Below are 15,387 nucleotides of genomic sequence, written 5' to 3'. Positions count from 1 at the left end.
AAGATGTAAGCCACCTCAGGGGTACGTGGATGGCCCAGTCAGTTAGGTGTCTCGCTCTTGATCTCAGCTCAGGTCTTGATCTCGGGGTTGTGAGTTCGAGCTCTGCATTGGGCTCCATGTTGGACCCAGAGCCTACTTAAACAAACAAAAAAAAAGATTCAACTCACATCATTGTTTTCCACGCCCTGCATCCGCAATCTCTTCTAAGAAAGGATTTATTGCATTATAAACAACTCATAGAGGTAAGGGAATCACATTTTTTAAAGTATATTTACATGATAAAAACACCAATGTGTATGTATGAACACTTAGCCAGGACAGTGTGGAAGGATTCAAGCATTATAAGGTGACCATACCAGATGTCCTTTAAGATACATTTCAAATTCACATAGTTCATGATTTTCTAGACAATGTACTCCCTTCCCTTTCCTTTATCCCTAAAATCCTTAAAAACATTATAATGATTATAATATCATACCAAAAGGATTAATTGAGATAGATATTTTATGTTGCTATGTGAATATCTTGTAATTTTAATTTTTAATCAAAATTTGCATTAAAATGAGGCCATTGAGCATTCGTATATATGGGAATTTCATTTTCAAGGTAATTTATTCCAGATAAATATATGGAGAAGCAGAAAACTTTGCCTTCTCTCCTATTTCTCTTTCCTTTTACTTTCTCTTAACACATTTGTCTAAAGTTAAGAGTTACAGGATAGAGAAATTTTATTTGAAGATGAGGGATAGGAAGTTGGGGGCTGGGAAGGGCATGACTTAAAGCAATGGGGAAACACTGTCTTTTATATATTCAGAGTGTCTAAGCGGGGCCCACTTTCCCCTCCCTAAATCCCTATCTGCTCAGACTTGGGGTGTCATCAAGTCAGGTCTCCTTTAATCTATTGGTGGTAAGTAGATCCTTGTGCTTTTAAATACAACAAAGGATGGTGAGCTGGTAATGTGGATACCAGCCTCTTTACCCTAAGTCTATTACTGAACAATGTAGACCTTAGAACTTGATTTCATTTGCAACCTCTTAAGAGACGTGTGTGTTGCACAGAATAAATTTGACAGAAGGGCTGTGTGAGCAGGTAAAGGAAAGAGAATTATACTTTAGTTTTTATGACCATTTTTAATTTGTCCTAAGAATTCACCCTGCACAGGAATAATATAAATAAGAAATGAATTAGCTCATTTCACTAAAGGTATAAATACTATGACTGGAAAGATTGAATTTCTCTTATTTTTTCAAACTCCCTTTCTGACAGGTGACTTATAGGACACATTTTTGCCAGTTTTCCATTTGTAAGTAATCAGTATTTCTATTCTCCCTCAAGGAAGGACAAATATAATTTTGAGGAACATGTCTTTAAATAGATTTTGGAGGGCACCTGGGTGGCTCAGTCAGTTAAGCATCTCCTTTCAGCTCAGGTCATGATCCCAGAGTCCTGGGATCAAGTCCTGCATCAGGCTCCTGGCTCAGTGGGAAGCCTGCTTCTCCCTCTGCCTGCTGCTCCCCTTGCTTGTGTTTTCTCTCTCTCTCTCTCAAATAAGCAAGTAAAATCTTAAAAAAAAAATTTTTTAAGAAGTTTTGGAAGGAGGTGGGCAAGGATCATCGGGATTAGGATGGAGTAGAGTTGTTCTTATCCTTGCCAAAAATAGAGGCTACACAGATTTGATTTCTCTATGTACACACAGACAGAGGTCAAAGAAATGAAAACTAAACATGTATCCTCCCTTTCCCCCCAGCCTCTAAACACAACAGCACTCAGAGCCTCAAGGGGCAGTGCTGGCATCAAGCCACTCCTCAGATTGTTGATACAAAACTGTAAGCATGTAGGAAGTCTGCATCTTATTAGCAGAGAGCATTGATTTCCACTGGTACCAGTTTCACATAAAAAAATCAAATTATCAAATACGTAAAAGAATTGGCATAGAAAAATTAATTAATAATGCATTTAGTTCCATGGGAAAGTTATTACAATTCCTTTAAGAATCTAATTTACTCTTGGATTGTGGGGAGCATAGCATAGCATATTAGCCTGTTGAATCACTACATTATACACCTGAAACTAATATAACATTGTGTGTCAACTCTATTTCAACTGAAAAGGAAAAAAAAAAGAAATTAATTTACTCTTGGAGATTTCTGTTCAGGCTTGGGGGGGTACAGTTGTGAATTTTTTTTCAACTGTAGATAAAATATTTGTCAAGAATTATAAAGCATCTGAGATTTTACACTATTCCCAAGCTCACAAGTTGACACAGTTTCATGGATGCTGGCAGAAGGCACAAAACCCCCAGACCAGAGACAAAGGACAGTGCATTACTCACAGCAATAACATGAGCCAGAGTGTCAGCATTTGTGCCTGTTCCCTGAGTCTCAGTTTCCACAGAGTGACATGAAGAGAGCTAGATGATCCCTTCACAGGCAATGGGGTACATTACAAGACAGGAACTCTGAGCTTCGGTAACTGAATCTTTTGTAACCATAAGTAAGCCCATGTGAACGTTGTTCACATTCTCTTTGTTATTGTGGACAGTAAACGAACCTGCTTTTTGCTCTATGAGGGACTATATCTCTGTCTTCCAAGGCTGCTTTCAATACAAACACCCTTGAAAAGATATTCCAGAACAAAAGCAGCCATTGCCTCTGCTTGCAAGATGTACAGAAATGTGAGGCACCCGTGGAGAATTGAACCATAATAAATTTCTGTCCCTATTTTCTCAAGCTTGAGATTATACATAAAGTCCCTAGCTCTGTCCCTTAGCCCATTTTCCACTCTCCCCCCCGCCAACTGGGAGTCTTTCTTGACAATACTATGGGCAGATGCTGATGGGGAGAGGAATGGGGGCAATTTTAAAACAGTTGGGTACTGTAACTTTAGTAGTGGGAAGATGAAAAATAAAAGTCCAAAACTCTGTAGGAAAGTTACCCCAGAGAAGGCTGGCTATTTGGCAGCTCTCAACCGCGTGTTCCATCCTCCCCAAAAGCACCCTCCTTTCATTTCACTTCAATGCACAACTAAATGAATAATCACTGCAGTTCTGAAAAATGTAAATCTCTTGGATCATTAAGGACTCTTGGGTTTTTACACACATGAGGGTGAATCTTTGTAAGATACTTGTCCTTTAAAAGTTAGCTGAGATTGGCTGCTATGAAGGAATAAAAATTTTCACTGGTAGGGGAGAAGAAGGGTAATTGTGAAGTTTGGAGCAGTTTTGGGGCATAGCAGGCCAGAGAGATAATACTGAGGGAAAATGAAAACAATATGATGTCAGAGTCTGTAGTGCAGGGAGGCTGGGCACTATAAGGTAGGAAAAGATGTGAGAGAAAGAATAGAGAGAGAAAGACTAGGGAGATGCCCAAGAGAAATTGCACCCATTCTGATAGTCTTGAAGTTGGCACTGTGTTCAAAGCAGAGGAAGAACATCCTTTTCCTCCTTCTTCTCACTCCTGGATCTTCTATGCATAAATATTTATTGAGTATCTGTTGTTGCAACAGCCACTGCTACTATTCATTACTCATTACCATTTATTGAACTCTCACTATGCTTCCAGTTGTATGCTTACATTGCTGTGACAAGCTCAGGTAAGACATTAGAGTCCCATGTGGGAGACAGACAAGGAAGTCAACAATTACACCATTTAGTGAATGTATTGAAATCAGACAAGGTAGGTCCTTGCTTTAGGACCCAGACATTTCCATTTCCATCATTCATTCTATAGTCCACAAGAGTGAGCCAATAGTATCTAATTCTTACACAGTACCCATCATGGGTCAGGCAAAGTTTTTTTTTTTTTTTTTAAGATTTTTTTTTTTTTTTTATTTGACAGACAGATCACAAGTAGGCAGAGAGGCAGGCAGAGAGAGACAGGAGGAGGAGGCAGGCTCCCTGCTGAGCAGAGAGCCCGATGTGGGACTTGATCCCAGGACCCTGAGACCATGACCTGAGCCGAAGGCAGAGGCTTTAACCACCGAGCCACCCAGGCGCCCCGGGTCAGGCAAAGTTTTAAGTGCAATGAACAATGAGCCTCTTTATAACAGCCCTATGAAATAAGTACTATGATTATATCTTACAGAGCATGTATCTATATATCCCAATGTCACAGAACCAGTAAGCAGTGAGGTGGGGTTTGATTCCAGGCCTCTGGGCCAGCGCAGGGGTGGTAACTGTCACTGAACCAACGTTAAGCTAACTAGGCATTTGTGAGCTGCCCAGGAAATATAACCATCACTTACAACTTCTTTCTGTGATAAATAACATTTTGACTTCCAAACTTGTGACTCATGAAGAAATTTTCAAACAAGTGTTTTAAGGCAGGAAAGTACCTGAAACCTCCTGTCTAGAAGAGACCTATGAGCATTAGTGACCTATAGTTAACAGGACACTGTAAATTCGGTACAAAAGGCATTAGAGTATTAACTGCCACACTGTAAGTTTAGGGATCCTCCTTTTTTAGGGTCAATTTTTCTTATAGGCAGCAGTTCCCCCCTTACTAGTTTACACTGCTGAGAAAGTTAAAGACTTAGGTTTACTTTAAAAAGCGAAGAATCGAAGGAATGAGATGACAAGCCACAGACTGGGAGAAAGTATTTACAAAAGACACATCTGATTAAGGAGTGTTATCCAAAATACACAAAGCCTTAAAACTCAACAATAGGACACCAACCAACCATATTAAAAAAGGGCCAAAGATCTTAATAGACACCTCGCCAAAGAAGACATATAGATGGCAAACAAGCATATGAAAAGGTGCTCAGCACCATATATCGTTAGGGAAATACAAATTGAAACCATGAGATACCACTACATGCCTTTCAGACTGGCCAAAATCCAGCACACTGACATCACTAAATGCTGTAGAAGATGTGGAGCAACAGGAATTCTCATTCATTCAGGTGGGAATGCAAAACCACACAGCCATTTTGGAAGAGAGTTTTGGATGTTTCTTATAAAAGTAAACATACTTTTACCGTGTGATCCAGCAAGCATGCTCCTTGGGATCTACCAAAGAAACTGACAAAGTATGTCCACACAAAAACCTGCATATGGATGTTTCTAACAGCTATATTTATAATTGCCCAAACTTGGAAACAAGGAAGAGTTCCTTCGTTAGGTGAGTAGATAAAGAAACTGTGGTACATCCAGACACTGGAATATTATTCAGTGTTAAAAAGAAATGAGCTCTCCGTTTGCAACGATGTGGATGGAACTAGAGGGTATTATGCTAAGTGAAATAAGTGACTCAGAGAGGGACAATTATCATACAATCTCACTGATATGAGGAATTTGAGTAACAAGACAGAGGATCAAAGGGGAAGGGAGGGAAAAATGAAACAAGATGAAACCAGAGAGGGAGGCAATCCTTAAGAGACTCTTAATCTCAGGAAGCAAACTGAGGGTTGCTGGAGGGGAGGAGAGTGCGAGGGATGGGGTGGCTGGATGATGGACACTGGGGAGGGTATGTGCTATAGTGAGTGTTGTGAATTGTGCAAGACTGATGAATCACAGACCTGTACTCCTGAAACAAATAATACATAATAAAAAAAAAAAAAGAAGAAGAAAGAAATGAGCTCTCAAGCTATTAAAGGACACGAAGGAAACTGAAATGAATCTTACAAAGTCAAAGAAGGCAATCTGAAAAGGCAACATACTGTATGATTCCAACTCCATGACATTCTGGAAAAGGCAAAACTACAGCAACAATAAAGAGATCAGGGGTTGCCAGGGGTTGGGAGGCAGAAGAGATGAACAGGCAGAGCACAGAAGATTTTTAGGGCAATGAAACTCCTCTGTAAGGTGGATACATGTCATTTTAAATTTGTCCGAACCCACAGAATGTACAACTCTAAAAGTGAACTCCAATGAAAACGATAGACTCTGGGCGATAATGATGTGTCGTCAATGCAGCTTCATCAGTTTTAACAGATGTGCCGCTTTGGTGGGGAATATTGATAATGGGGGAGCATATGCATATATGCATAGGGTATATGGGAAATCTCTGTACCTTCTAATCAATTGTTCTGCCAACGTAAAACTGCTCTAAAAAAATAAAATCTTTTTTTAAAAAGCAAAGCAAAATTTATTTATAAGAAAACTTCTGTTTTTAAGGAGGAAAAAAAAATGTGCACTATCTGGAACATTATACCTGTTCCCATGCTCTTGCTCCCTTGAGAAAATTGCTAACCTTCATCTTGGGGTGCAAGAATTACTGCTAAAAAGTGTCTTCTTATTAGGTGTGTTACAGACAGCACTGGAGAAAGGAAAAGAAAGACACAGAGAAAGAGAACAGGGGCCTTCTGCAGTGTGTGAAATAGATTTGAAAGAAGATACAGCATTCTTTTTAGAAATTTAGGAGGAAATTGGGAGACCATCTTCTGTTATCAGGTTAAAAAATCATTTTTATTTTATTTGTACTTAGCATAAAAGTTATGCTTTATTTATGCCTCAGTGGTCATCTCTTCTTGAAAATAAACTTCAACAGTTGGATTTTTCTGAATATCGAATAATGATTTTTCCCCCAAAGGAGTAATGGATTTTGAATGTATGTTAGGCGAACACTCATTTCGTGAATACCCAGACAATGAACAACACATATGCAGTGATAGATCTTCTTTTACAAAAGAAGGAAATAAGATAAAGCTGGCTTATGCCAGGGAAGTCTATATTTCCTCCCTCTTAAAGAACCTACTTTCTTTCAGATTTCCTTTCCTCTGGGTTTTCATCAGTCTCAGGGCCACACTTCTTTTTTTTGTTTTTTTAAATACAAATTAATTTAATTTTATTTTGTTTTCTATTTTATTTTTTTAAATTTTTTATTTTTTATTAACATTATATTAACATATAATGTATTATTAGCCCCAGGGGTACAGGTCTGTGAAGCCAGGTTTATACACTTCACAGCACTCACCATAGCACATACCCTCCCGAATGTCCATAACCCAACCACCCTTTCTCTACCCCCCTCCCTCCAGCAACCCTAAGTTTGTTTTGTGAGATTAAGAGTCTCTTATGGTTTGTCTATCTCCTGATCCCATCTTGTCTCATTTTTTCCTTCCCTACCCCGCAAGCCCCCCATGTTGCCTCTTAAACTATTCATATCAGGGAGATCATATGATAATATGTCTTTCTCTGATTGACTTATTTCGCTCAGCATAATATCAGGGGCATACTTCTTAATAATAAAAACGTTAGCAGACTCTGGGAAAAGAGTTCTCTCAGACCAGGAGAATTAGTTTATGTTATGAGCTGAACTGAGCTGCCCCCTCCACCCCTGGAAATTTATATGTTGAAGTCATACTCCCCAACACCTCAGGATGTCTATTAGAAGACAGAGTCTTTAAAGAGGTCATTAAAGTTAAAAATGAAGTCAGAGGCCCTAACCCAAATGACTGATACCCTTCTAAGAGATTAGGACACAGACACAGAAGGAAGACCATGTGAAGACATAGGAGAAGATGATCACCTAGAATCTGTCAGAGGAAAACAACCCTGCCAACATCTTGCTCTCGGACTTCTAGCCCCCAGAACTGTCAGAAAATGAGTTTCTGTTTTTCATCCATGATACTTTGTTATAGCAGCCCTAGCAAAACTAATACAGCGTGTAAGAATAAACCCTGGTAACTCCAGCATTCCCAAAGTGCTTCTATTCAGAGCCTAATAAGAGCAGTTCAAGGGGCCCCTTGGTGGTTCTGTTCGTTAAGTGTCTGCCTTGGGCTCAGGTCAGGGCCCAGGGTCCTGGGATCCTGCCCTGAGTACTCAGGCTCCCTACTCTGCAGGGAGTCTGCTTCTCCCTTCTCTTTTGCCTCTCTCCCCACCGCATGCTCTCTCATGCACTCTCTCTCAATAAATAAAATCTTAAAAAAGAAAGCAGTTCACGAACTTAACATAATTATAAAGAAGCTGTAGACTTCATAAATTAATTCACCAAGTATTTGTTGAGCTTCTGCAGCACACATGTAGCTCATGTACTGAGCTAAATGGCAAAAACAAAAGATAAGCCCCCAAATGGCTCAAAGTAATTAAGACCCCAGACCATTCTCAAGGAATTCAGTCTAAAGAGGACACAGGCACAGAGTTAATTTCAGTATGATGTGACCAGTGGTAAGACTGTGGTATGCACGCAGTGCCACAGGTAAGGACCAGAGGCTGTGAGAACTTCACTGAGATATAGAAAGGGGATCAGATTGGAAGCCACATGTAACCGAAGTCTTTGGGAAAAAGTAGACGTGTGCAGGGTGGACAGGGGAAGAGAGACATTTCAGTGACAGGAGTCCTGGAGACAAAGGCAGGGAAATGAGAAAGTGTCTAGAATGTCAGGTGATGAGTGAGAAGTTCAGGGTAATTGGAGTTAGAATGTGTATGAGGGAGGATGGGAAGAAAGAGTGAAGTAATAGGGTCAGACCACTAAGGGCTGGGAATGCCAAATTTGGATCTTAACCTGAAAGCAGTAGAAAGCCACCAGAGATTTTTATAGCGAAAAGTCACGATCAGACTTGCTCTGAGCATGGTCTGTCTAATAGTGTGGAAAATGAAATGGTATGGGGAGAGGTAGGCTGCATAAAAACAGAGAACCAGGAGGTCGATGGGAGCCTGAACTGAGGCAGTGGTATTGGGGTGCAGAGAGCAGTCTTGCTTTAGAGATATTTCCGAAGTGGAATTGAAGGGGTCTAGAAACATATATTATGAAGATTTTAACACCTCCATTTCTGCATGTGCTAATATGGAAAAGTTGCTTCCAAGTGTAAAGCACTAGACAATATTTACTTGTATTTTCTGTCAGATGTACAAAAAATATCATTTCCTTAAACATGCAGATTTGTTATCAACTTAATAAAACACAATATTTCATTTAATTTTAAAGAATTAAACTGAAAAGAGCTATTACATTTCCTTACTTATGTTTTATTTAATTTCAGGAAGAACTGCTCCCTGAAAAAATACAGTGTAATTGATACAGTTAGAACATGAGTATCTTATTTTATCTTATCATAGCATGTCTGGTATTTCTGTGACTCTTCCAAGTTGGACTTGATTGAAAACTGCATATTTGAGACAATAGAGGCAATAGAAAGCCTTGGAAAATACACTTACCTCAGTCTAATCTGAGTTTTCTCACTAGCTGCCTTCTGTGACTAGTTTACTTTGTCTTTCTAGGCCTCAGTTTTCTTATTTCTAAAACAAGGGATAAATTCTTTGATCCTTAAGACTCCTTTTGACTAAAACTCCACAAGTCTTTTCTTCCAGAAGAAATATTGCTTTTGACTTTTAAAATGAAAAAAATTATTATTATTACTATTGAAACTTTTAAAAGGAGACTTTAAATTTTGCTAGAAAATATTGGAATGTATATAAATCTTGTCAAATGGTTTTGAGACTTATTAAAAAAAACAAACAAACCTGAAGCACGTGCATGTTCAAACATTACCGATCTTGGGGTACAAAGGCACCCAAGGAAATGTACTTAAATCTCTGTGGTTTCAACTAAGTCTTAGAGTAACACAATGACCAAGTGATATTTGCTGAAACAAATCTGGAGTCGAACTGGGTAAATACGAATGCAGAAAAATTAGCAAGCCAGACGATTTCCTTTTCCCTTCCTTAGGAAACTTGTATCTGTAAGTGGAAAAAGGATGTAGATCCTCCGGCAGAGAAATGGGAGAATACGGAAGGAAGTTTCTCGGATTTCCTCACTCCCTACCTGCTGGTCTGATTTCCTCTCCAGCTCGCTCTGATAAGGAATTGATTCTCCCCCTCCTTCTATCGCCCCCCCGCCCGCCCCGCTCCCTCCCTCTCTGTCCTTCACCCTGAGTAACGGTAGTGTCCTAGCAAGTGATGCTGTCGGAGACAGGAGCCCCGCACCGAGGAGGCTTCGGCACCGCCGCCGCCGGGCGGGAGAACCTTTCCCAGCACCAGCGCCCCACTCGGCCCCGGGCTTCCTCCCCGCAGCCACAGCCGCGGCGGCTGCTCCCACGGTTTCATGGTGGGCGGCGGCGGCCGCGGCGACTCGGCTTCGGTTCCCGCCTCTAACTGCTCGGTGTCGGGCCGCGCCGTTCTCTCCTGCTGCCTTCCCGCCCGGGGCTGCCCGGGGCTGCCCGAGCGGCCGGCGGTGCGGAAGGGGCGCCGCGGACAGACCCGGCGGCGGCGGCGGCGGGCGGCCGGCATCCCCACGCTCGGACTGCTGCGGGCGCGATGTCCACCAAGGTCAGGAAGTGCAAGGAGCAAGCGAGGGTGACCTTCCCCGCGCCGGAGGAAGAGGAGGAGGGCGAGGACGAAGGCTCGGAGCCTCAGCGCCGCCGGCGGGGCTGGAGGGGCGTCAACGGGGGGCTGGAGCCGCGCTCGGCGCCCTCCCCGCGGGAACCGCACGGCTACTGCCCGCCGCCCTTCTCCCCGGGGCTGGACATGTGAGTACCCCGCCGGCCCGCGGCCCGCGCGTCGGGAGGGCAGTGCGGGGCTGGGGGCAGGATGGCGCGCTCCCGGCCGCCCCACGACGTGCCAGGGACCCCCAAACGTCGCCCGGCATGGCATGACAATTCTGTTCGGGGCGAATTGGGGATGCAGACCTCGGTCGGGAGCTCGTCCCCTTGGTTCTGCTTTGTGTAGGGACTTGGGGACCGCTGAAGGCGTGGCTGGGGCTCTGTCCCGGTTCAAGCGCACGGAACGGCCCCGGACCCACACAACGGACGCCAGACTCGTTTTGCAGCAGGCAGACACGTCCTCTCCTACATGCACACTACTGCCCCGCGGCCGGGACCTCTCGGCATAGGAACCCTGAGCTTACCCGAGGAAATCAGAGAATGCGAAGGTGCCCATGGACCCAGGCGCGTGCTCGAACTTCGACCTCCTCCCCAGCTCCCCAGCGTGAAACTACGCTGGGAAAGTGTGTCTCCCCTGCGACGCTCCCGGCGGTGCCGAGCCGGGCCAGGGGAGTGGGGAGAAGGGACGGAAAGGTGTGCGATACATTGTGTGGGTGTAAGTTTGCCCAGTCGCATTGTTTCTCGACGGCCCGTTCACAGTTGGGGGCAAACTGAAGCCAGATCCCCAAGGGAGAGGGGGCGCGGGGCAGCGCGGGAACTGTTCAGTGGTAACTTTGGCTGTAGTTCCCAGGCGGCTCAGGGTCAGTAGCTGTTTTCCTTTTGTAAAGTTAGGTAGAGGTCGGCCCTTAGTGTGTGAGAAAGAGCAACTTTTCTCAATTTCCAGATCTTGGAGCCAGCCTTCGCCGCTACGAGACATAGACAGGATTAAAAGAGAACCCTTAGTTTTATAGGGTGCATGCTATTTTTCTTGTCACATACCTTGGGCGTGCCACGAGGTTTACTGTCTTTTTTAGGAAAAACGCGCAGACCTAGGTAGAGAACTTGGGGCCAGACGTGGCAGGCCATACTAACCCTCTGGGCGGGGTAAGTGGTTCTTGGTGAAGGGACCGAGGTTATGCAGCGCCCCCTGCCGTTCTAGAGCTGCCACACCCCTGGTCCCGGGCCTCTGGGCGACCTCCAGACGGACCTAATCTCGCATGGCTCAGCCTGCTCAGAACCCGCTCCTGGCCCTTCCGCATTTGCTTATTAAAAAACGGAAATCAGCGGCTAGGAGCAGATAGCGTAGGGAAGGGTTGTCATTTAAAATGAGCGACGCATCCCGATGTGGTTCAATTATTGCCTAAGATTAGCCTGGGGTGGAAATGTCCCAGGAAATGGAAGGAAGGTATATCCTTAGGGATTAAAGCACGGCCAGCATGCTTCCCAGCCTCTCTAAGGTTTAAAGACGTTGCCTATTTTCCTTTTGCCAATTTGGTTTTTATAACCCAGTTCAGTTTCTTGATTATTTAATTTTTTTTCCCTGCTACCTTAAATCCACACTAAATGGGTCACCACAGCCCTCTTATGTGAGAAAGTAGGGTGGAGCAGAGATTACTCACTTGGCCTTTTGGAGTTTGAGGTCAACTACACAAAATACTGAGGCAAATTCTATCGCAGACTTGTCTACCTGCTAATAGAACAGAACATTTTTTTCTTTTTCTGACTTTTCATAATTCAACCAGTAAATGTCCTAGTGTATTTACTTTGTAAAGCGGTTGAGAAGACCCGGTCATGTTCAGGAGACAAACATTAATAAACATTTCTTCGGGAGGTAGGGCAGCGATCTCTTCCTGTTTGAGTCCTGTCGTTTGCGAACGCCGGGCACTAGTTTGGTATCTGAAGCAAAAATCAGCTCTTCGGGGCACCTGGGTGGCTCAGTGGGTTAAAGCCTCTGCCTTAGGCTCAGTTTGTGATCCCAGGGTCCTGCAATCCAGCCCTGCATATCGGGCTCTCTGCTCAGCAGGGAGCCTGCTTCCTCCTCTCTCTCTGCCTGTTTCTCTGCCTACTTGTGATCTCAGTCTGTCTAATAATAAATAAAATCTTAAAAAAAAATCAGCTCTTCATTCCACCTTCATGTAGAATATAGCCCCAGTTTAACAGCTCAGAGAGTGAGCACAACAAGCCTGGGATGGAATTGGAGCAGGATAACCAGTCTCTCAAAGCCCCGGGGTCATTTTCAGGAGTCAGACTAGAATAGCTGGCTTTAAATTCAGCCAGGATGCTGAAGATAGAATCCCACTTTTACCTAAAAGATTCCTGAGGGTAATCCTGTTGCTCATTTCACTGCTCTGTGCTCCAGTATTCCACTTGGGAATTTTAAACAGACTGACTTAGGAGAAAGAATGTCATCTGCTATATCACTAACAAGACTTAAAAAATATCCTTTGGTAGAACTCTTGATTCAACCATTGATACACATCAAGACTTTCCTTTTCCCAGTTGTTTGCAAACTTTGGGCCAAGTAGTCTGTCACTGGCAAGATTACCTCATTCTCGAAGTTTTTAGTTATTAAATGTATCTGATGAAACTCCAAAAGGCATCTGAAGGCAGCTCTCATGTGATTCAAAGACAATTCATAAGGATTTGCATGTACCAAGTGCAAGTTAGGTACAGCAAGCCCCGAAGATGAGTATGGCAACTTTTCTGCAGTCAAGGAGTTTAAAATCTCATGAGGGAGAGGTGGAAATGTAACTGGGCATGAGCTACTATGCTATAAATTAGAGTAAAATGAGTACCATTAAAACATACACACAAGGATGGAGCTATGAAGGATCAAGTGTAAAGAGTGACAGACTATGGTAAGGTCATGGAGAAATCAAGGAAACCTTTATGGGCTCTGAAAGATAGGATAAGAGACAGAGACAGAGTGGGAAATTAATTGAAGCCCTTGCCCCCAAATGCTAGGTATGTCTGAGGAACACTAATTGGGCTTGGTTAGAACATTGAATGTGTGTAGGAGACCAGTGAGATTTAGCTGGATCTATTGGTTTGGGCATTAATATGAAGGATCTTGTGAGGAGGAGACAATAGGGTGGTTACAGAGCAGCAGCAATTTGATCAGAGACGTCTGAGAGTAGGATGGATTGAAGTGGCAATTGAGAGAATGCAAATAAATAAATTAGGGGGCTACTAAAGCCATTCAGGCTGAGATTAGGATCTGTAATAGTGTAGTACTGTGGAATAGAAAGGAGAGACATTGGAAGACTGAATACACAGATAGGATCAATGCAATATGCAACTTAACTGCCCATGAGGGGTTTAAAGGGGAAGCAGTGGGGGTGCGTAGGTGGCTTAATTGAGTAAGCCATTGAACGACTGAGGGTCTGCCTTCTGCTCAGGTCATGATCCCAGCGTCCTGGGATCGAGCCCCATGGCAAGCTCCTTGCTCAGCAGAGTGCCCGCTTCTCCCTCTCCTTCTTCCCTCCCTCTCCATGCCCTCCCTCCCTCCCTCTCTCTCTCTCTCACTTTCTATCTCTAGTAAATAAATAAAATCTTAGAGAGAGAAAGCAGGGTCAGAGATGACTTGGGGATTTTGACCTAGATAACTAAGATTATTGATGTCATTGTTGAAAAGGAAAGGACAATGAGGAGGATCTGATTTTTCAGATAATTCTGATTAGATGTGTCAAGCAGGAAGATGGGAACGCAAGTTTAAAGCTTGGGAAAATTTGAGAATCCACTGGCTGATGGAGCTAGTTGCTGAGTCATGTGAGTATACGATATTATCCAAAGAAAGAATGTAAAGAGAGAAACAAGGAGAGCTCTAGACTCCCTTTTCGGAATGATTATTTTTGTTGTTGTTTAGAGAGTACAGAGAAAGGGTAGCAAGCAAAGGACACAGAAAAAGATGAAGGAGCAGGCGGGTACTAAGGCAAAGCTGCCTAGAAAGAACAGTTTCAAGAAAAGAGAAGAATTGACCCATAGTTAGCAAATACCTGATAAATCAAGAGAGAAACTAATGAGTCTACTCATGGGAAGAAGAATCAATCCTTATATGTATTAACATACTTACACATAGTCATTAGATTTCTTAGCAGTATTATCTTTAAAAGAGAAAGACTTCTAGAAAGGAAGATTCTGTTTAGTTTGTCTTCAGAGGAAGTACTGCCAAAAATGTGTCATAACAAAAGCAGTAATTTGTGTTTATATAATATTTCATGCTGGAACTGGGAAGAGATCCCCTGTTCTTAGTACCTGCCCTCTCTTGGGTCTGGTATCCCCACCAGAGCATCTGTGTTTCTGTTTCTGTTTCTCTGGAGATTTCATATCCTATCTTTCTTATAGGGGCAAGGGTATCTGTCAGTGGGGTAGAGATCTAGGGAAAGAGGTCTACCTACTCTTTATACAGACTTTCAGCCAATTCCCTTATTTTTGGCTCTTGCCCCATCTCTACTTTCTGGGATTTATTTTGCCTTCAATTTCTGGGACTTTTCTGGCATTGAGCAGGGTGGATCAACGTGCTTGTTGTTACAGGCGCTCTGGTTGGACCTCCCTTGTCTCCACTAAATCATTTACCTTTCTTCCAACTTCACATATTGTGTAGTTACAGATATCAACAACTGTCTTCTGGTTTCATGGAAGATGAAATCTATGTTATTTTTCTTGGTTTTCCTTGCTGTTTAGGGGGGATAATTTTGAAGAGGAGAAAGGGTAAGAGAGGCCTTTATTCCACCATCTTGAATTTTTTTTTTAAATTTTATTTATTTGACAGAGAGAGAGATCACAAGTAGGCAGAGAGGCAGGCAGAGAGAGAAGGGGGCAGGAAACAGGCTCCCCGCAGAGCAGAGAGCCTGATGCGGGGCTCAATCCCAGGACCCTGGAACCATGACCTGAGCCGAAGGCAGAGGCTTTAACCCACTGAGCCACCCAGGCGCCCCTCTTCCATCATCTTGAAACCAAATATCCCTACGATTATGCTTCAGATGTTTACTTAAGCCCTAGTGAAGACTATATTATTAACAGACCAAGACCGCAGAAAGAAAACTTATTCTTAATCATGACTGATCTTATTAGGTGAGTGGAGTAGA

The 15,387-nt window shown here is 43.1% G+C and overlaps 1 protein-coding gene across 3 annotated transcripts in view; it reads left to right on the top strand.

The window, feature by feature from the left end:
• The first annotated feature begins 9,512 nt into the window (after positions 1-9,512).
• The window catches only part of TRPC3 (transient receptor potential cation channel subfamily C member 3), a 73,811-nt gene continuing 67,936 nt past the window's right edge, over positions 9,513-15,387 (top strand). For all 3 annotated transcript variants that reach the window (XM_047718355.1, XM_047718354.1, XM_047718353.1), the window contains exon 1: positions 9,513-10,408. In XM_047718355.1, the coding sequence (XP_047574311.1) occupies positions 10,197-10,408 (212 nt within the window). In that variant the 5' untranslated portion in view covers positions 9,513-10,196. The remainder of the gene's footprint in view (positions 10,409-15,387) is intronic.

The sequence above is a fragment of the Lutra lutra genome, chromosome 2 (assembly GCF_902655055.1).
Source record: "Lutra lutra chromosome 2, mLutLut1.2, whole genome shotgun sequence".
Lineage (NCBI taxonomy): Eukaryota > Metazoa > Chordata > Mammalia > Carnivora > Mustelidae > Lutra > Lutra lutra.
Note: the sequence above shows the minus strand (reverse complement) of the source record. Positions and strands in the feature narration are given on the sequence as shown.